The sequence below is a fragment of the Hyla sarda genome, chromosome 13 (assembly GCF_029499605.1).
Source record: "Hyla sarda isolate aHylSar1 chromosome 13, aHylSar1.hap1, whole genome shotgun sequence".
NCBI classification, from domain to species: domain Eukaryota; kingdom Metazoa; phylum Chordata; class Amphibia; order Anura; family Hylidae; genus Hyla; species Hyla sarda.
The window spans coordinates 49,821,748-49,843,995 of NC_079201.1; the positions used below are offsets into that span (position 1 = coordinate 49,821,748).

The 22,248-nt window shown below is 46.1% G+C and overlaps 1 protein-coding gene and 1 pseudogene across 1 annotated transcript; one reads left to right on the forward strand and one right to left on the reverse strand.

Moving 5' to 3' along the window:
- Positions 1-1,604: 1,604 nt before the first annotated feature.
- LOC130297809 (U2 spliceosomal RNA) lies at positions 1,605-1,782 on the reverse strand (annotated as a pseudogene).
- Positions 1,783-6,448: 4,666 nt separating this feature from the next.
- On the forward strand, positions 6,449-11,340 carry LOC130297300 (uncharacterized). The gene is made up of 4 exons (XM_056549609.1): positions 6,449-7,020; positions 7,171-7,270; positions 8,655-8,771; positions 10,860-11,340. The coding sequence occupies exons 1-4, from the start codon at positions 6,449-6,451 to the stop codon at positions 11,328-11,330; spliced, it is 1,260 nt and encodes a 419-aa protein (XP_056405584.1). The 3' UTR covers positions 11,331-11,340.
- Positions 11,341-22,248: the final 10,908 nt, after the last annotated feature.

The window sequence follows — 22,248 nt, forward strand, 5'->3', positions numbered from 1 at the left end:
GCGGTCCTGGATGTAATGGACCGTGTCTCTCAGCCAGAAGCGAGAATCGAGTTCATGTATTTTTTTCTTTTTTTTTTTTTAAAGCCGAGGAACGTGCTCTCGATTCACCCAAAGTGCAAGAAAAAGTGCAAACGTGTTACACTAAAAAAACGTGCACAAAGGGTGCGGTCTATCGCAAGCCCCTCTCCGATAGGAGAGAGGCCCCCCAACAAACCTTACCCTTCGCCTCCGGACCAAAAGGTACCTGCGAGGTTCCAGGTTCGATGTCCCTTTTCGCCGAAGCTACTAGGGGACCACAAATGCTCCCGGCATCCCCCTTGGCGTTAGCCAAGGTATCTGCCCGCAGAGCCGATAACGGTAGGTATCCTGCCAAAGCAGGAGTACCCGGGGTGTTTGCACGGAGGTGCGGAACCTAATGGCCACACACACCTCCCCTAGACCGCCAGGAGGGACACCGCATCCTGACAACACACAAAAAGTGACACAGTGAGACAAAAAGAAATAAATAAGTGAATGTGTGCAGATATACTGCCCGGACATCCGGCCGGATCTATAAACATTTCTCTGATCCTAGCCAGAAGGCCGGGAATCAAGAGGTGAGTGCCACAAGGTGAAGAGATTATGGTGCCCGTGCTTCAACTCAGTGAGCCTATCCTCCCAGTGAGTTTCGGCACCTCGGGGTCACCACTCCCCGAGGCACAAAAGTACCTCGGCTCTAGACCCTCTCAGCCTCATGGCGAGACCCGGATGGAACAGGTCACATCGGGGCAGCCGTCGAGCTGATTCTTCAGAACCAGCCCCGGAACACCTGCATCCTCCATGCAGCACCCATCCCCACCAGCATGAAAACGGATAAGAACAGATACTAGCAAGAAGCAAGTTCATGTATGAGTTCTTTATCTAAAGCCGAGGAACGTGCTTTCGATTCACCCAAAGTGCAAGAAAAAGTGCAAACGTGTTACACTAAAAAAACGTGCACAAAGGATGCGGTCTATCGCAAGCCCTTCTCCGATAGGAGAGAGGCCCCCTAACAAACCTTACCCTTCGCCTCCGGACCAAAAGGTACCTGCGAGGTTCCAGGTTCGATGTCCCTTTTCGCCGAAGCTACTAGGGGACCACAAATGCTCCCGGCATCCCCCTTGGCGTTGGCCAAGGTATCTGCCCGCAGAGCCGATAACGGTAGGTACCCTGCCAAAGCAGGAGTACCCGGGGTGTTTGCAGGGAGGTGCGAAACCTAATGGCCACACACACCTCCCCTAGACCACCAGGAGGGACACCCAGAAGGGCTACCGCATCCTGACAAATCCTGTGAACACACAACACGCAAAAAGTGACACAGTGAGACAAAAAAGAAATAAATAAGTGAATGTGTGCAGATATACTGCCCGGACATCCGGCCGGATCTATAAAAATGTCTCTGATCCTAGCCAGAAGGCCGGGAATAAAGAGGTGAGTGCCACAAGGTGAAGAGATTATGGTGCCCGTGCTTCAACTCAGTGAGTCTATCCTCCCAGTGAGTTTCGGCACCTCGGGGTCACCACTCCCCGAGGCACAAAAGTACCTCGGCTCTAGACCCTCTCAGCCTCATGGCGAGACCCGGAGGGAACAGGTCACATCGGGGCAGCCGTCGAGCTGATTCCTCAGAACCAGCCCCGGTACACCTGCATCCTCCATGCAGCACCCATCCCCACCAGCCCCACACCGGCGTTACGGTACACCGGCATGAAAAACTGATAAGAACAGATACTACACTTGATCTTAGCCAAAAGGCCGAGAAGCGGTTCATATATGAGTTGTCAATGATTGTGGTGATTAAGAGTGTGATATTGCCAATTCTGCTGTATGTGGCTTTGGTTTTTCCACCAGGTTATATGACAGTGAGAAAGTTGAATGGGATTTTGTTTGTATTTTTCTGGGGGTCGAAAGTGGAGAAGGTGAGAAGAGAGAATGTGATGAAGGAGTGTAGGAATGGAGGAATTAATTTTCCTAATGTTGAAGTGTATCTGGGGATTAATGTATTGTTTGCTGTGAGGAGGAGTATGGGAGAGCTGGGGAAATTTGCATGTATGATGAGGTTTCTAGGAGGGGGGGTGTTATGCAGATTAGGGTGGATGGAGAGAGATCTGAGAAAGCTGTATGCTTTGGTGAGTCCTGGTTGGTATGTGTTTGTTGAGGTGTTCATGAGAAAGTTTGGTTTGCTAGGAGTGAGACAGGATGTGTTAAAGGAGAAGAAGTGTATGATGAAGTGTTTCCGGGAGAAGGAGGTTCAGTGTAATATTAATATGGTGAGAGGACAGAATGTGGACAGTAGTTTGTGCCCCGGGGAGTGGTGACCCCGAGGTGCCGAAACTCACTGGGAGGATGGACTCACTGAGTTGAAGCACGGGCACCATAATCTCTTCACCTTGTGGCACTCACCTCTTGATTCCCGGCCTTCTGGCTAGGATCAGAGACATTTTTATAGATCCGGCCGGATGTCCGGGCAGTATATCTGCACACATTCACTTATTTATTTCTTTTTGTCTCACTGTGTCACTTTTTGCGTGTTGTGTGTTCACAGGATTTGTCAGGATGCGGTAGCCCTTCTGGGTGTCCCTCCTGACGGTCTAGGGGAGGTGTGTGTGGCCATTAGGTTCCGCACCTCCCTGCAAACACCCCGTGTACTCCTGCTTTGGCAGGGTACCTACCGTTATCGGCTCTGCGGGCAGATACCTTAGCTGATGCCAAGGGGGATGCCGGGAGCATTTGTGGTCCCCTAATAGCTTCGGCGAAAAGGGACATCGAACCTGGAACCTCACGTGTACCTTTTGGTCCAGAGGCGAAGGGTAAGGTTTGTTGGGGGGTCTCTCTCGTATCGGAGAAGGGCTTGCGATATACCGCATCCTTTGTGCACATTTATTTTACTGTAACACGTTTGCACTTTTTCTTGCACTTTAGGTGATTCGAGAGCATGTTCCTCAGCTCTTAAAAAATAATTATTGCCTAGGTCGGTGCTGAGGGTGCGAGTAAACTACGTTGCGACTAGCTGCGTAGGTGATCAAGACTGTGGTACTCGTTACCGACAGATTTGGAAAGGAAGATGACTGGATCTAACATGTCTGCAGTGGAGAAGACCGTACGAATCAAGGTGCTAACCACAGACCGTCTAAGGAACAGCATTGACTATATCGGCCATTCTATTGTGGAGAGATTGGCAGGATTTTCCTTGAGCGACCTCTTTTGTGTCCAGGAGAACAAGTGCCAAGGTATTTATGACGTGTCCTTCTTATACGATGCTGACTGCCAGAACTTTTATGAATGCTTAAAACAGAATAGTGGTGGCGAGGTTTTGCAGAATGTGAGCTTCTACCCCCTCTTTGAAATGGGGACCAAGACTTTGTTTATCCACATGTATAATCCGTTTGTTGATGTCTCTATGATTAAGAACTTTCTGAGTATATATTGTGAGTCCATCGCTGCTGTTATTAAGCAGACATTTGGTTTATTCAACGGCACTTATAAATTTTTTGTGAAGTTGAGGCTTGATGAAGATTGTATTGGAGGCTTTAAGCACCCTCCGGCAAACTTTACCATTGCTGGTTATAAAGGCTACTTGTACTACTATGGACAGCCGTCCTTTTGTAGAAATTGTCTATTGTTTGGACATGTGAAGGAGGCCTGCCCCGGCAGTAAGAAATGCAGCAACTGTAAGCAACCAGGGCATGAGGCAGGTTCATGTCCACACCCTAGGACCTGTGACCTATGTGGGGAAGCTGGCCATGTCTACAAAAACTGTCCAGAGTTGAATAGGGGAGGAGGCAGCTGAGGCTGCACTGGTTCCTGTGAGAGAGAGTGTAATTATTGGAGACGTGCAGGAATCTGTGGTGGTGGTGGAACAAATGGTGGTGCAAGCAGAAGAAGGGGAGATTGAGGATGCTCCCAGTCCCCCAGTTGAAGAGCCGCCTAAAATTGAAGATTGGTCATCCTCTGAGGGTGAAGGCCGTGAGGAGGACATTGATCTTTTTCGTCCCCCCAGGAAGACGGCCAGGAATCTTTCTGGTGGACAGGTGGAGCCGATGTTGGTGGCTACGGGCAATCGGTATGAACCGCTATCTGAGAGCGACATGGATGCGTGCTCTGCGGGAGAAGCTTCTCCCACACCGCTGAGGAAAGCTACCTAAATAACTTTTTTTCTTTTGTTGCTAAAATTCTTTCTTAAGGTTGTTAAGATGGTGGTATGTCTTTTTTAGTTGGTTCTCTAAACGTTAGAGTGTTTTGAAGTAAAGTCAGAAGGGCAGCTATTTTGGAGGACTTGGCAGGGAAAAAGGTGGACATTATTTGTCTGCAGGAATGTGGTTTAAATGATATTCCTGGGAAGGGAGAATGGGTTTATGGTCCTGCTGTTTGGTCAGTGTCGGGGAATAATAGGAATGATGGGGTGCTTTTCAAGAGCTTTAAGTTTGAAGTTTGTAGTTATGAGGCAATAGAGGAGGGGAGGTGTATCATGGTGGAGGTGAAGGTACAGGGGGTTAAATTTAGGTTGATAAATGTATATGTGCCGGTGAGGAGGGAGGAGCTGGTGGGGTTGTTGGAGGTAATCAAGAGGTTTCTTCCGGGGAAAATACCTGTGGTGTGGGTGGGGGATTTACACTGTGAAATTGAGGGGAATGTGGATGTATCTGGGAATATCCTTAAAAGTATGATGTGTGACTTTAAGTTAAAGGATGTGGCTGAAGCGTGTGGAGTGTGTCCTTTGTTAGATACATATTATTCTGATAGTGGAAGTCATAGTTCCAGACTTGATATGTGTTTTGTGTTATGTGTGACATTTCTGCGACTTTAGCTTCTAGAGCATTTTTACAACATTATACATAGGTGCTGAATATATAAAAAGCGAATTTTCAGCGACAGACAAGTCGCATCGGCTGAAAGTAGGCCAAAATGTCAGTCCATGTTGGAGCAGGTTTAGATACAGTCTAAAGCATAGATCTCAAAGTCTGTGCACAGAATTTAGCAAGGGCCTTGCACCTTTTGATGCATTAGGTAGGTGCACAATAGCATAGCCTAACCCTCTGTACTTTGGTCTATATTGATGCGGGACATAGACAGCCAGCTGATGACCAATCCATTAGTGCAATGGATGGCCGGAAACATTTGTCTTTGTCTTTGCAATACCACAGAAGCAATGCATGGTCAATCAACATTGCTGCAATGATAGGGTCTGAATAAGATGAAAAATAAGAAGAAAAATAAGAATAATACGCAGAGAAAAAAGGAGGAAGGAAGAAAAACATGTAAAAATGGGGAAAAAAATTAAGAGGAAAAGGAGAGAGGAAAAGGGAGAAAAAGGTGAAAACGGGTTTAAAAATGAATTTGGCGAAGAAATATATATGTATATATATATATAATGTATATATACACACATATATAAATGTATTCTCCATTGAGATATTGCTGCTGCATCCAGGACCCTTAGCACTGTGCTATGATGTCACTCAATACCACTGACATCACTGACACCTTTGATGTGTATGTGACATGGAGATGGTGATGTCATCTAGAACCTTCAGAGAAGCAACAGGAGATTGTTGCATCCATCTAGAACCCTTAGAACTACTGTGCTATGATTTCACTCACTGGCATTGCAAAGTGTAAACAACAACTCACCTTTGTTGTGTATGTAACCATGGAGATTGTTATGTCGCCTAGAACCTTCACAGAAACAACAGCTTTATGAGAACCATCACCGCCATAGATAGTCATATAACCCGGATTAAACCAAAACAAGTGAGTCCAATAGGATGCAGGCATGTCCTCTATCCTTACAGCTTCCCGTGGCTGTTGGTTTGATACCGTTTGGGGACAGCCAAGGAGGCATCTGCAGGCAACAAAGGTAGGTGTGTGCTTGTGTGTGTGTTTCCTATGCAGATCCTAAGCCCAAAGTCACATGCAAGTAGGAGGAGTAAGAAGGGTTCCTGGCAAATCCGGGTTATGGATTGCATTTAAAAAGGCCCCATCGGAGTGCAATGGGCTCCTGTCTTGCTGCTTAGCAATAATGGTATGGGTTTAGGGTCTGCTGTGTGTACTGGTGGTTGACTGCCACCCAGCCAGAGTGTGCATGGGAAATTGGCTGGCAGCCTCCCTTCCTGCAAGCAGTGATAGTGCACATGAAGGGGACCTTGTTGGGCCTGCCCCTTTCACGGTTATCGCTTCTCGGCCTTTTGGCTAAGATCAAGTGTAGTAATACAGGAGATCTGGTCAGAAGGTACTTGGGTACCCCTCTCCTCGGCCTTGTGGGATCGCCCAGGTTTATTGCCTGGGCTTCACCCATTTGTTGCTATTGGGGAGAGGGCTTAGTCCCAGGGTAACGGGTTGCGATCGCCTCTCAAAGCCTTCGGGTGGAGAGAGGTTTGAGCGAATTGGCTGGTTGGTTGGAGCGGAGAGAACCAGACCAAAACACGAATGAACCATGGATGAAGATCTAGATCCTGGTTCGGTACCGGCTTATGCCCGGATTAAACACACTGTGCGGGTCATTCTCACAGGTGATGCGGCGGATGCACGTGGCATGAGGTTCGTGATAGAGAACGTGCTCGACAAGATTCTTAATGTTCGTAAGCGAGAGATTTTGGCCATCCAGGATTACCCTAAGCGGAGGATCTACGACTGCACTTTCATAGGGGAAGGCGTATTCTTAGATGCGGTAATGAGAATTCCAAAACAAGATGATCCGAGGCTTAAGGGTATCCAAATTGTCGAGCACGTCCTAGATGAAACCAAGTTGATTGTCGTGAAGATGTACTCCCCTTTTGTAAATCAGAGAGAGATCGATGGGTTCCTGACAGCCTACTTTAAAAAGGTGGAGTTCAGAGGAAAAATCATGAACGACTGTGGTGTCTGGACCTCAAAATGGCGATATCAAGTCACGTGCAACAAAGACCCCACCCTCCCAGGGGGGATACTTTTACCGCCTGCTCGTTTTAAATTAAACAATGTGTGTGGCGACCTCTTTTTTGCGGGAATGCCAAATTTCTGCAGAAGGTGCCAACGTTATGGGCACATAAAGGAAAATTGTGAAAGTTCCTGTAAGAAATGTTGAAGCATGCAACATGAAACAGAAAAATTTGATAAGGGTTTGAGATGTAATTTTTGCCGTCACTTTGGTCACGTGTATGCTTCCTGTCCCCACAGACCAAAAAAAACCACAGAACAGCAAGGGCAACCCAAGAGAGACGTCCGGAAACCAGCCTGGGGAAAAGCCAGAGAGGAGGAGCACCCCCCACAAGAAGAGGTAAGCTGTGAGATGGAGACCACGGCCCCCCCAAAAGAACCCCAGGAGAAAGAGGCACAGGGGGAAAGGGGGACCCCAATAGAGAGGAGGCCGGGGAAGAGAAATGCGAGAGGGGATTGGGCAGATACCTCAGAGAAGGTGGAAGAGCGAGAGGTGCCCGATTCCACCCCGGAAGGTCCTCCTGCTCGGGGTCCCCCTGAGTGTGAAAACCCGGACGGAGTAGCAAAGGTGAAAAGACGAAGGGGCTCCAAAGGGCGTCCGGACTCGGAGGTGGTCCAGGAGGAGCAGATGGAAGTTCCTGTCGTGACGGGGGCTCCAAGTGAAGCTCCTCCACAGGTCCCAGCGGTGGATACCCCTCCTCCTCCCAGCCAGGAGGAGGTTTCAGGGGTGACCATCTCCGAGGTCCCGGAAACGGACCTAAGTACGCACCCGACCCCTATGGAGGGGTAAGAGGTGGACGCCGAAAAAGAGAATGGAGCCCAGAAGCTGTTCTTACCAATGTACTCCGTCTATACACCTGTGGTCTTGGAAGAGGGGGGCTGCTCGAGCGATGGTGGTTCCTCTCCGGCTTCCTCTATGTGTACGGTAGAGTCGGAGGTGGGGGGTAACGAAAGCTCCAGTGCGCAATCTGGTCTTTAGTTTGTTATCTGAGCCTCCCTTTTCTTTTTTACATCTCCAATGGCTGAGTTGTCCGGATTGTCTATGAATGTAAGAAGTATAAATTCACGAGCGAAACGGGTTGCCCTTTTTAAGTACTTGTCTATTTTTGCTGCTTCTGTGGTTTTCCTGCAGGAGTGCGGCATCCCGCATAGTTTAAATTATGAAAAGTATAAAAAAAGATTGGGTACACGGTCCATCAGTCTGGTCTGGATCTAACGAATCCAGATCAGCAGGGGTCGCCATACTTTTTAAAGGAAATGCTTTTATTGATTTTATTCATGAGATTTTACCAGGCAGAATTTTATTGGTTAAAGCTTTTATTGATGGTATTAAATGGCAGTTTTTAAATTTTTATGGTTCACCCAATAAAAATGATAGAGCACGGATGTTAGAGATTTTACCCCTTTTTATCAATGATTCTGAACCTCTTATTTTAGCAGGTGATTTTAATTGTATTTTAAGGGGGGAGCACCGTTTTACCAATTCAGTAAGTAGAAACTATGATAAAACATCTTCTATGTTAAAAAATATGATTATTGATTTTAGACTTACTGATGTTTTTAAGAAATGCAATAGTATTTTACCAGAAAGAGACGGTGTGACCTGGAGCAACACAAACTGCAGCTCCAGGATCGATTTTATCTTCTGTTCTTATCAAGTACTGCCTTTTAAGTGTGATGTTTTAACCAATGTTTTTTCTGATCACAAACTTTTATCTTTTAAGGTGAAGAGTGATTTTAGAAAAAAGACTGGGAGGAATGCCTGGAAGATGAATGTATCCCTTTTAGAAGATCTGCAGGTTTTATCCGATTTTATCAACTTCTACAAGGACTGCAGACGGGTAAGAGATCCTAACACTCCCATCAGTATATGGTGGGAGAAAATGAAAACAAAAATAAGAGTTTTTTATTAGAGTAGGGATCTCTAGAGCTAAAGAGAAGCGTGAGTTTTACTCCCTTCTAAATACCCGTCTGCAAACCCTGTGCAAATTCAGAGACAATGGTATAGAGGTTTATAGAGAAATTACTGACTTAAAAAAAGAAATTAAACAGTGCCTGGAGCAGAAGGGAAAAGAGATAATTTTCAGATCCAAAATAAAGCACCTTGAAGAGAACGAGACCTGCTCCAGGTACTTTTTTAAGAAAGTAACGGATAAAAAGGTGTTAATTGATAATATACAAGAAGAAAAAGATGTACAGGGTATTTTAAAAAGGGTACATTCATTTTATGCGGATCTTTTTAATACAAAAAATATTGATATTGATTTTATGAATGACTCATTGAAGGAGATTACCAATGTTTTAGACCCTGTGTCCCAGTCTCTTTTACAGAGGGAGATCTCGGAACAGGAGGTTTTAGAGACGATCAGGAGTTTTAAATCCGGTAAGGTGCCTGGTCCTGACGGTATACCCATTGAGTTTTATGTCATTTTTTATGGTATTTTAAAAGATGACCTTTTTTCCCTTTTTACGGAAGTATTTAAAACAAAAGCCCTCCCAGGTTCATGGAGGAAGGGTGATGTCTCCCTGCTGTTCAAAAAGGGAGACCGGTCAGATCTAAAGAACTGGAGACCAATCACCCTCCTCAACTGTGACTACAAAGTGATGGCAAAACTGTGCGCAAATAGATTAAAAAGTGTAATAGAGAAAATAATCCATTCAAATCAGGTCTGTGGGGTGCCTGGGAGGAGCATATGGGAAAATCTTAACCTTTTAAAAGATGTGATTAGTGACACAAAGTCTAGAAACGGAAAACTAGCCATTTTATCCTTAGACTTCGAGAAGGCTTTTGACAGAGTGTCACATTTTTATCTTTTTAAGGTTTTAGAGAAAATGGGTATACCTGAAGGCTTTTTATTGTCTCTTAAGGCCTTTTATAAAAAATGCACAAGCAAGATTTTAGTTAACGGTTTTAAGACACAGGATGTGATTTTAAATTCCGGAGTGAAGCAGGGGTGTCCTTTGTCCCCACTACTTTTCATATGTGCGCTTGAGCCTCTACTATGCACCTTGAGGAGAGATAAGCAAATAAGAGGGGTCCCCCTGCCGGGAGGAGGGGGACTAGAGGCTAAAGTAGTGGGGTACATGGACGATGTGGCAGTGCTCGGAAGGGACACCCCATCGCTTCAAAAAGCCCTAAAGCAAGTTGAATTTTTTTGTTGTGCCTCCGGTTTTAAGGTAAATTTTAATAAAAGCAGTGTTTTAAATATAGGAGGACTGTTTTTAAGGGATTTACCCATTCCTGTGTCTGAGTCTGTGCAGATTTTAGGGGTCTCCTTCAGTGAGTCAAACAATGGTTTTAATAGCTGGGACTTGGTGGCTCAAAAAATAAACACAAAAATTTGTATGTGGAACATGAGAAAGCTAACGATGGAGGGGAAGGTTTTAGTTACAAAGATGGTGATTTTACCCATTTTATTGTATCTTAGCATGGTCTTTCCACCCCCAAAATGATTTTAAATAAAATTATTAAAGCATGTTTTACCTTTTTATGGAGCTCCAAGAGTGAAAAATTGAGAAGAGAGATCGTCATGATGCCAAAAGGTATGGGTGGAAAGGACTTCCCCGACATCAGGGCGTTCCTTTTTACCAAGTTTTTTAGCATGTGTGTTAGCACACTTTTTAAGGATAGTTACTGGTCATATTTTATCCGTTTTAATACAGGTTTTTTTATGAGGAGGAATGGGTGGTTGAAAACTGTTTTAAGCTGTCCTTATGCTTTTAATCTTCCCCAACAATACAAGATTTTAGAGAAAATTTTCAACCTGTACAACTTTAACGGAAAAAGTATTAATGAAGTAACTAATAGCAAAAAACTGTTAAAATATATTAAAGAAAGTGGTTTTATTGCCCCTGTGAATAATTTTAATGAAGAGAAATGCAGGAAAATATGGAAGATGGCAAATATGATTTATCTTTTTAATTCACAGAAAGATCTGGCCTGGAGCTGCATACACGAGTGTCTTCCATGCCGGGCATTCCAGCACCGAAGAAGGATGGCCAACACTGCAGTATGCCCGAGGGAGGGCTGCCAGGAACCCAAGACCGTGTACCACCTTTTCTGGACTTGTTTTTATGCAAAAAGGGAATGGACTAAAATACTCCCTCTGGTGAAGAAGATAACAGAAATAAAGGACTTAAACTCTGCAGCTGTTTTTTATGGATGTCTGGAATGCCCAATACGGACTCAAGAGATAATGGCATGGAAGATCATAAACTGTGTTAAAGCAGCTCTATGGAATGCCAGAAACATTTTACTTTTTAAACATGAGATTTTATCTGTGAATGATGTTTTAGCTCTTTGTTTTAGTGATATGTACCAGTACTTTTTATTAGACAAGAAATATTATCCTTTATTAGCTAGAAAATGGTATTTTAATGAATGGAACGCCCTTTTGTAAAGCCACCAAGTGCCCATTTTAAGTGTATTATGATTGTATTTATGTGAACTTTTATTGTTATATGTGATTTTATTATCAAAATTTGTTTTTATTGAAAAAAATTATATTTAAAAATCGTAATGCACTTTGTAAAATGTTATGAATTCTAAATAAAAAGATACCCCTCAGGGGTAGCCAAGTTAAAAAAAATCTGTTCTTATCAGTCTTTCATGCCGGTGTACAGTAACGCCGGTATGGGGCGGGTGGGGATGTGTGCTGCATGGAGGATGCAGGTGTACCAGGGCTTTCCGGGGCTGGTTCTGAGGAATCAGCTCGACGGCTGCCCCGATGTGACCTGTTCCCTCCGGGTCTCGCCATGAGGCTGAGAGGGTCTAGAGCCGAGGTACTTTTGTGCCTCGGGAGTGGTGACCCCGAGGTGCCGAAACTCACTGGGAGGATAGACTCACTGAGTTGAAGCACGGGCACCATAATCTCTTCACCTTGTGGCACTCACCTCTTGATTCCCGGCCTTCTGGCTAGGATCAGAGAAATTTTTATAGATCCGGCCGGATGTCCGGGCAGTATATCTGCACACATTCACTTATTTATTTCTTTTTTGTCTCACTGTGTCACTTTTTGCGTGTTGTGTGTTCACAGGATTTGTCAGGATGCGGTAGCCCTTCTGGGTGTCCCTCCTGGCGGTCTAGGGGAGGTGTGTGTGGCCATTAGGTTCCGCACCTCCCTGCAAACACCCCGGGTACTCCTGCTTTGGCAGGGTACCTTCCGTAATCGGCTCTGCGGGCAGATACCTTGGCTAACGCCAAGGGGGATGTCGGGAGCATTTGTGGTCCCCTAGTAGCTTCGGCGAAAAGGGACATCGAACCTGGAACCTCGCAGGTACCTTTTGGTCCGGAGGCGAAGGGTAAGGTTTGTTGGGGGGCCTCTCTCCTATCGGAGAAGGGCTTGCGATAGACCGCATCCTTTGTGCACGTTTTTTTAGTGTAACACGTTTGCACTTTTTCTTGCACTTTGGGTGAATCGAAAGCACGTTCCTCGGCTTTAGATAAAAAAAAAAAAAAAAAAATCTGTTCTTATCAGGGAGGGGGGGGGGGGGGCGCGCCGCACCGCCCTGGTCAGCTTAGATCAGGAGAAGGCGTTCGACCGTGTCTCCCACGCATTCATGGACAGGGTTTTGCACAGGCTGGGTCTGGGGAAGATGTTTTGCTCTTTTGTTAACGTTATGTATTTTGACATTTACAGCACGGTGTTGGTGAACGGCTGGAAGACTGACCCCTTTTCTATTCTTTCAGGGGTTAGACAAGGCTGCCCTCTTTCACCTTTCCTTTTTGTTTGTGTTATAGAGCTCTTCGCTGAGACTATCCGGCAGAATGGAGAGATCAGAGGGATCACCGCACCAGGACCAGATCGCCACGAGGTCAAGTGCTCGCTCTACATGGACGACGTGACCGTCTTCTGCGCTGACCAGCGTTCGGTGACTGCACTCGTCCAGACCTGCGAGGACTTCGGCAGAGCTTCGGGGGCAAAAGTCAACTGCGGGAAGTCGGAGGCCATGCTCTTCGGGGAATGGCACCTGGCTTCTTCCGCCCCCTCCCCCTTTACTGTTAAGCCGGACTTCATTCAAATTCTTGGAGTCTGGTTCGGGAAGGAAGGAGCAGCCCTTAAGTCTTGGCAAGACTGACTAGGAAGGATAAACTCGAAGATCGGACTGTGGAGCTCCAGAAAGCTCACGATGGAAGGCAAGGCACTTGTCCTGCGGAGTGAAGTCTTGCCTGTGCTCCAATATACCGCACAGGCCTGGCCTCCCCATACCACCTTTTGCAAGGCCATCACCCGGACAGTGTTTGGCTTCGTCTGGGGCAAAATGGACAGAGTCAAGAGGACCGTGATGTACAAGGAACCCCGCAAGGGTGGGAAGGGAATACCCGACATCCCCGCTCTGCTGAGGGCCTCCTTTGCATGTGTCACGGTGCAGCGGACTCTTGTTGAAAAGACTGGCTCAGCGGGCAGGTCCATGTCTCGCTTGCTTCTCATGCCCCTCTGGAGACAGCTGGGCTGGGACAAGTGGGACAGCTCCATCCCTTACAACTGGAACACTCCCTGGTTCTATGGGGATGTTGTCCGGTTTGTGAGGGAGCACCAGCTGGAAGGACTGAAACCCGACCTATGGAAGCCGAAGACAATCCACAAGCTCATCCGAGCTAAGGACTTGACCGAGCTGGTTCCGGGACTCCCCGCAGCCACTGCAGAGACAGTTTGGAACAATGTGGCCTCAAAGCGGCTTACCAATGGACACAAGGACTTGTCGTGGATGGCCGTCATGGGAGGTCTCTCTCTCAGGTCATTCATGCATGCCCGCAACCTGTGCAAGACCCGGTACTGCCCCCGTTGCCCCTACGTGGAGGAAACATCTTTCCACGTGTTTTGGCAGTGCCCCTTTGCACAGGGTCTGTTGGACGCCCTAGAACATGAACTCAGAGACTCAGTGCCCAGGAGCTGCCTATCGTACCATTCGGTGCTTTACGGCCTGTTCCCTGGGACCCACGACGTGGAGGCAATCCAGGAGGCCTGGCGCCTTATGAACTGTTTTAAGGACGCAGTGTGGCTTGCCAGGAACCGCCTCGTGATCAACAGGGAAAACATGTCCGTCCGGGACTGCCGCAGGTTCATCAAGAACCTGCTTAGAGACTATTCCATCTTGGACAGCTCGGCCTTTGATGAGGAAGAAGAGGAGTGAAGACCCCTCTCCTTCTCCCATGTCTCCCTGAAGATACAGCCCAACAGTTTGGCCCTGTGATCCGCCCCCTCCCTACCCCCACATAGTCGCCCACACCCCTACCCCGATCACAGATTGTATTATTTGGTTTTTGTTTGATCTCTTGTGCCTTTCTATTGCAGGATTGAGCTGAATGTTAGAGTAGCATGGTGTGCGATGTATAGCTTAGGGAACCTTTGCTGTGTATTGTACTATCATGCTTTGTGTGACTGTAATTTATTGTATGACTTGTAATGACTGAACGGAAAATAAAGCTCTTTCAATCAAAAAATCTGTTGTTATCAGTTTTCATGCTGGTGGGGATGGGTGCTGCATGGAGGATGCAGGTGTACCAGGGCTTTCCGGGGCTGGTTCTGAGGAATCAGCTCGACGGCTGCCCCGATGTGACCTGTTCCCTCCGGGTCTCGCCATGAGGCTGAGAGGGTCTAGAGCCGAGGTACTTTTGTGCCTCGGGGAGTGGTGATCCCGAGGTGCCGAAACTCACTGGGAGGATGGGCTCACTGAGTTGAAGCACGGGCACCATAATCTCTTCACCTTGTGGCACTCACCTCTTGATTCCCGGCCTTCTGGCTAGGATCAGAGAAATTTTTATAGATCCGGCCGGATGTCCGGGCAGTATATCTGCACACATTCACTTATTTATTTATTTTTGTATAACTGTGTCACTTTTTGCGTGTTGTATGTTCACAGGATTTGTCAGGATGCGGTAGCCCTTCTGGGTGTCCCTCCTGACGGTCTAGGGGAGGTGTGTGTGGCCATTAGGTTCCGCACCTCCCTGCAAACACCCCGGGTACTCCTGCTTTGGCAGGGTACCTACCGTTATCGGCTCTGCGGGCAGATACTTTGGTTAACGCCAAGGGGGATGCCGGGAGCATTTGTGGTCCCCTAGTAGCTTCGGCAAAAAGGGACATCGAACCTGGAACCTCGCAGGTACCTTTTGGTCCGGAGGCGAAGGGTAAGGTTTGTTGGGGGGCCTCTCTCCTATCGGAGAAGGGCTTGCGATAGACCGCATCCTTTGTGCAGGTTTTTTTAGTGTAACACGTTTGCACTTTTTCTTGCACTTTTTCTTGCACTTTGGGTGAATCGAGAGCACGTTCCTCGGCTTTAGATTAAAAAAAAAAATCTGCATTTGGTCTGGTTGGAAGGTGTCTGTGGTACCCCGCTTCTCGGCCTAGGGGGATTGTCTCTCCTTTCGGAGGGACTTCACCCCCTTGCTGCTATTGGGGAGCGGGCTGCGATCCCCCTGTCTTTGGGACCTTGTGTCTCAGAAGGCATTTTCGGTACGTTGAGCGTTACCTGTAGCTTCGGAAGCACCTGGGGTACCCCCGACCTCTGCCTTGGGTAAGGGTTCCGCTTTTATAGCGAGATTCCGAGCTCCTGCTGCTATTGGGGAAGGGGCTTAGTCCCTGAATGTGGAAGATGCCGTTCTCCTGGGCTTTCCCTTCTGGGGAAATTTCGATGCGAAATACCATCCGCATAGAGGTGTCGGAGAGCCATCGTCAGTTGAAGAACCTCTGCTTCATTGCGGAGGTGATTCTTCTTGACTACTTCCGCCTCAATAGGGAGGACATCCTGTGTCTAAATGACCAGGAAAGCTGTGGCCTGTATACCGCCACCTTCACGGTCACGGCGTGTTGCGATAACATCTTTGCAACCTTGTCTGGTGCGGACCAGACGGACGATCGACTGAACGGTCTTTCGTTCCAGTTCCTCTACGGTGAGGAACATATACCGTTGGTGGTGGCTATGCACAGCCCTCATGTGACCACGGAGGACATAGCCACTTTTCTTCGGCGATACTGCGAAGAGGTGCGATTCGCAAACAAAATATTGAACTCCGTGCGGTTCTGGAACGGCAAGAGGAAGTTCTGGGTCAAGCTCCGTAAGGATCCCTGTGGTATTGGGGGTCTTTGCCATCCGCCCCCAAATTTTGCCATCGGGAGAGTTCGGGGCTTCCTGTTCTATCCTCAAATGCCTATGTATTGCCGAAATTGCTTGAGGTTTGGCCACACCCAGGAGACCTGCGGCGCGGAGCGTGTGATTCGCTGCAATAGGTGTGGCCAAGAAGGTCACATAGCCTCAAGATGTAGCCATACGATAAGGTGCAACCTCTGCGGAGAGGAAAATCACGATTTTAATTCCTGTCCTCATAAAGCAAAAACTACAATGGGTGGGTCAAGGCTGGGCCCACCCAAAGAGGGGACAGGACAAAAGACGTCCTTTTTTAAGATGCCCAAACCCCAGACGGCAGGTACTGATGGGTCCAGGCCCAAGACCTCTGGTGCTCCATCGGGGGGCCCACCGGTGGTAGCGCTAGGGGAAGGCCATGGGGATTCCACGAAGCCCGGGCGGGTGATCGAGTTTACTGCCCGAGAAATTGAAAGACGTCGATCGACTTCCTACCTGGCTCAAGAGCCCGCCGAAACTTCTGAAGGGGGCTCACCTGTGGCGGGTGGCAGCCGACGGGCCTCGGTGGGGGCAGAGGTGGACCCAAAACTGCAGCATAAGCCAGGTACTGGCTTGGCCCAGGGTCGCCCTGCTCCGGACGAAGAGGCCCCGGTGAAAGCCCGCCGGAAGGGGAGCCAGGTGGCCAGGTCTGAGCCCGGTCCTGTTACTCCGCCTATACAGGACAGGGCCAAGAAGACAAGTTGCGTCAAACCGGGGTTTCTGCCCCGCCAGCAGTGGACCCGGTGGGTCAACAGAAGTTGGAGCAACAGTCCTCAGCAACGCTTGCTGGGGAACAAGCGATGAAAACTTCCCAAGGTAGCGGCAAAGGTTCCGGAAAAGAGGCCTCACAGGCCCCTGTGCAGCAGTTCCAGTCATCAAAAGATGAAAGAAGACGCAGATCCATCAGCCGGGGGCCAGAGATTACATCGAGTGAGAGCAACACAGAGGATATGGACAGCAGTGTGACGTTTAAAAGACAAAGAGAAGAAGAAGAGGAAGACATTCAAAGGAAAGCGGCGTGCCGTAGTTCGGACGAGAGCGAGCTCAGGGTCGGGGCATCATCGATCCCAAGCTCCGACCCTCAGAACATCAAGGAGCTGATCACCCCGCAGGCGGGGGATGACGGTACGCAGCTTATTATTGACTTTGATTCTCCAAGCACGGACTCTCCATAAACTATGCCTATCCCTGTAAAAATTGCCTCACTCAATGTGAGGTCCTTAAAGAGCCCTGATCGCAGGGCTGCTTTATTTTCTTATCAAGAGACATTTGACTTTCACCTTTGCCTGCTACAAGAATGTGGAATCCCTAGTAAAATGGACTATAAAGACTTAAAAGAAGACTGGAAGCTGGGCCCATCCATATGGTCCGGTGCAAATGACTGTCGTTCTGTGGGTGTTGGGCTGCTCTGCCGAGGCCAGTCCTTTTCTGTTCATACAGTAACTGAGATTGTGCCTGGCAGAGCTCTTTTAATTCATCTATATTTTAATGGACTTTTAATTCGTGTTTTAAATGTGTATGCCCCTCCTGATAAACAGGAGCGGGCAGAACTATTTGAAATTTTACCACTGTTTTGTGTTGGGTCTTCCCCCCTGCTGGTGGGAGGTGATTTTAACTGCATATGTGATGGGGAACACCGGCAGGGTGGGGATATTAATCGTAAAGACCGCACTTCTTACCTGCTTAAAAATTTTATTGATGATTTTAATTTGAAAGATTGCTGGAAGGATCTCTTGCCGGAGAACCCGGGCGCCACATGGTCCAATGGAAGAGTGAGCTCCAGAATCGATTTTATTTTTTCCTCTAGAGCTTTTAAACCCCTGAAATGCACGCTCGAGCAGAATATCTTCTCTGATCATAAGCTCCTCTTGGTGGGCCTGGAGCTGGAGGGGGAGCAAAAAGCAAAAAGGGGCCTCTGGAGATTAAACACCACACTCCTAGAGGACCCTGAGATAAAAGAGGAGTTTGTGCGGACCTACCAGTGCTGGCAATCACAAAGAAAACCCCACGAGTCTATGCTGCACTGGTGGGAGGGCACCAAATCTAAAATCAGATTTTTTTTTTTATCAAAGCAGGTAAGAAGAAGGCAAAAATGGAAAAACAGTGGTTTTATGTTCTTAACATGCGTTTAAATGTACTTTTTAAATTGAAAGAAGCTGGTATAGATGTAGAAAATGATATTTTAAACCTTAAAACTGAAATAAAACATGCCATAGAAAAGAAAGGGAAACAAATAATTTTTAACTCACATGTGCAGCACCTGGAGGAGGGCGGGAAATGTTCCCGTTTCTTTTTAAAAAAAGTGATGAATAGGAGGGATATCATCCAAAACCTTGAGGGTGAATCCACTCCAAAAGGCATGTTAGATGCATTTTTTAACTTCTACCAGCTTCTTTTTAATAAGAAAGATCTTAAGCCATCCTTTTTAGAACATGTTCTTAATTTCCTTGATTTTAAGCTAGATGTTTTAGACCAAGAGGTTTTATCCCGTGATCTTAACTTAGATGAACTTTTATTTGTTTTTAAAAGTTTTTCTAGTGGGAAGGCCCCTGGGGAAGATGGTTTACCCATCGAATTTTATTTAGCTTTTTGGGATATTTTAAAGGATGATATGGTTTTATTGTATAAAGAAACTTTTATTGTTAATGAACTTCCCCCTTCCTGGAGGAGGGGGATTGTATCATTACTTTTTAAAAAGGGTGAAAAGGATATGCTAAAAAATTGGCGCCCCATCACACTTTTAAATGTCGATTATAAAGTTTTAGCCAAGTTATTAGCTATCCGTTTTAACCTTTGATTCATAAATTAATTCACCCAAATCAGGTTTGTGGGGTACCTGGAAGGTCTATAGCTGAATCCCTAAATATTTTAAGAAATGTTTTATGGTATTTTAAGGATAGAAATCAAACTGTAGCAATTTTATCCTTAGACTTTGAAAAAGCCTTTGATAGGGTCTCCCATGAATACCTGTTTTTAGTTCTTAAAAAGATGGCAGTGCCTGAAACAATTTTAAGCCGAATCATGCTTTTATACCGATCCTGTTTTAGTCAAGTCTCTGTTAATGGCTTTTTAACCAGCGGTGTTCCTCTTTTATCAGGTGTCAAACAGGGCTGCCCCCTGTCCCCACTCCTTTTTATTTGCGCAATCGAACCACTGATGGCCCTCCTCAGAAAAGACCGGGTAGTAAGAGGCGTACCGATACCTGGTGGAGGAGGGACCCATCTAAAGGTGTTGGGGTACATGGATGATGTCACCATACTGTGCCCGGACTCTCCATCCATGAGGGGGGCATTGAGGAACACCAGCTATTTCTGCGAGGTCTCTGGTTTTAAGCTAAACACAGATAAATGTGACTGTTTTTATATTGGCTCCTGGGATTCATCCATCACCCCAGGAGTCACAATGCAACAGGATCAAATTAAAGTTTTAGGTATTGTTTTTAACCAGGTCAATGATGGGAGCCCTAACTGGGATTCAGCTATAGCTAAGAAGGAGAATAAGATTTTAATGTGGAATCTTAGAAACCTTACCATGGAGGGGAAGATTTTAATAATAAAGATGGTTTTACTCCCCATTATTCTATACGTTGCCATGGTATTTCCTCCATCTATTTTATACATTAAAAAAGTAACTAGAATTGTTTTTACTTTTTTATGGGGTTCAAAAATGGAGAAATTAAAGCGTGATTTTATGTACAAAAGTAAAGATAATGGCGGGAAAGATGTTCCTAACCTTTTTAATTTCTTTTACATAAAGTATTTCTGTTTCTGTTTTAAAATGATTAAATCCGATGGCATTTTTAGCTGCTTTTTAAGGTACGCTGCGGGCATGGTTTTTAAAAGATGGTTGCACATCCCTCTGAACGCTCCTGTGCTTCTGTGTCCCCCAAAACATTATGTGGTGTTGGAAAAGACAGTCAGGCTCCTAGGTCTCCAAGATTTGGAGCCTGACATACTGGGGGACCAGAGAAAGGTATCAAAGGTCCTCAGGCGGAGTGAGGTTACCCTGGCAGTGTCCAATTTCACACAGGCAAGATCCAAAAAGGTATGGCGGAACGTGTACGGGAAGTTTCTGGCGAATGTACACCGGGATCTTGCCTGGGCAATTGTCCACCAGTGCCTCCCTACTCGTGAGTTCCAGCACAGACGAGGACTGGTGGCGAGAGCCAAGTGCCCGAGAGATGGCTGCGGAGTGGACGAAACAGTGCTGCACATATTTTGGAACTGCCCTTTTGCACGGGAGCTTTGGAGGAAGGTAGGCCCACTTTTGAAGTGGGCCTGCGGCCTAAAAGATTTTATTCACGAATGTGTCTTTTACGGTCTTTTTAACTGCCCCAATTTTAAACAGCAGATGATCTGCTGGATGATTATTAATTGTTTTAAAAATGCCATCTGGAAAGTTAGGAACATCTTACTTTTTAAACATGATTTTATTGATGTTAAAAACTGTATAAAGCTGGCCCTGAGTGAGATGTACATCTATTACCTCAGAGACAAGAAACAGCTGGGGGCCAGCGAGGCAGCATCCATGTGGTGTCTGCCTCTATCGAACGAAATAACAATATAATCGTTTTTTATGACATTTGTATAATGTTTTATCCTTCCATTTTTATTTTTTCTCCTTTTATTACTGGTTTTATTATTTGTATTTTAACCCCTTAAGGACTCAGCCCATTTTGGCCTTTTACGTTTTCGTTTTTTCCTCCTCACCTTCTAAAAATCATAACTCTTTTATATTTTCATCCACAGACTAGTATGAGGGCTTATTTTTTGCGTGACCAGTTGTCCTTTGTAATGACATCACTCATTATATCATAAAATGTATGGCGCAACCAAAAAACACTATTTTTGTGGGGAAATTAAAACGAAAAACGCAATTTTGCTAATTTTGGAAGGTTTTGTTTTCATGCCGTACAATTTATGGTAGAAATGACGTGTGTTCTTTATTCTTAGGGTCAATACGATTAAAATGATACCCATTATTATATACTTTTATATTATTGTTGCGCTTAAAAAAAAATCACAAACTTTTTAACCAAATTAGTACGTTTATAATCCCTTTATTTTGATGACCTCTAACTTTTTTATTTTTCCGTATAAGTGGCGGTATGGGGGCTCATTTTTTGCGCCATGATCTTTACTTTTTTTTGATACCACATTTGCATATAAAAAACTTAATACACGTTTTATAATTTTTTTTTTTAATAAAATGTATTAAAAAAGTAGGAATTTTGGACTTTTTTTTATTTTTTTTCGTTCACGCCGTTCACCGTACGGGATCATTAACATTTTATTTTAATAGTTCGGACATTTACGCACGATACGGCGATACCAAATATGTCTATAAAAAATGTTTTTTACGCTTTTTGGGGGTAAAATAGGAAAAACGGACGTTTTACTTTTTTATTGGGGGAGGGGATTTTTCACTTTTTTTTTACTTTTACTTTTACATTTTTTTACTTTTTTTTACACTTGAATAGTCCCCATAGGGGACTATTCATAGCAATACCATGATTGCTAATACTGATCTGTTCTATGTATAGGACATAGAACAGATCAGTATTATCGGTCATCTCCTGCTCTGGTCTGCTCGATCTCAGACCAGAGCAGGAGATGCCGGGAGCCGCACGGAGGAAGGAGAGGGGACCTCCGTGCGGCGTTATGAATGATCGGATCCCCGCAGCAGCGCTGCAGGCGATCCGATCGTTCATTTAAATCGCGAACTCCCGCAGATGCCGGGATCTGTATTGATCCCGGCACCTGAGGGGTTAATGGCGGACGCCCGCGAGATCGCGGGCGTCGGCCATTGCCAGCGGGTCCCTGGCTGTGATCAGCAGCCGGGATCAGCCGCGCATGACACGGGCATCGCTCCGATGCCCGCGGTTATGCTTAGGACGTAAATGTACGTCCTGGTGCGTTAAGTACCACCTCACCAGGACGTACATTTACGTCCTGCGTCCTTAAGGGGTTAAAACTTATGTGAACCTTTTATTATTTTGCATTTTAAATTTTGTATGGTTTCTTATTTATTCAATAAAATTTTGTTGAAACCTTATTTCTGCATCTGGTCTGGTCAGAAGGTGTCCAGGGTACCCGCTTCTCGGCCTTGGGGGATCGTCCCATCTATTTGGTGGGACTAAACCCCCCTGCTGCTATTGGGGAAGCGGACTAGTCCCTGGACAACGGGAGGCGATCAACA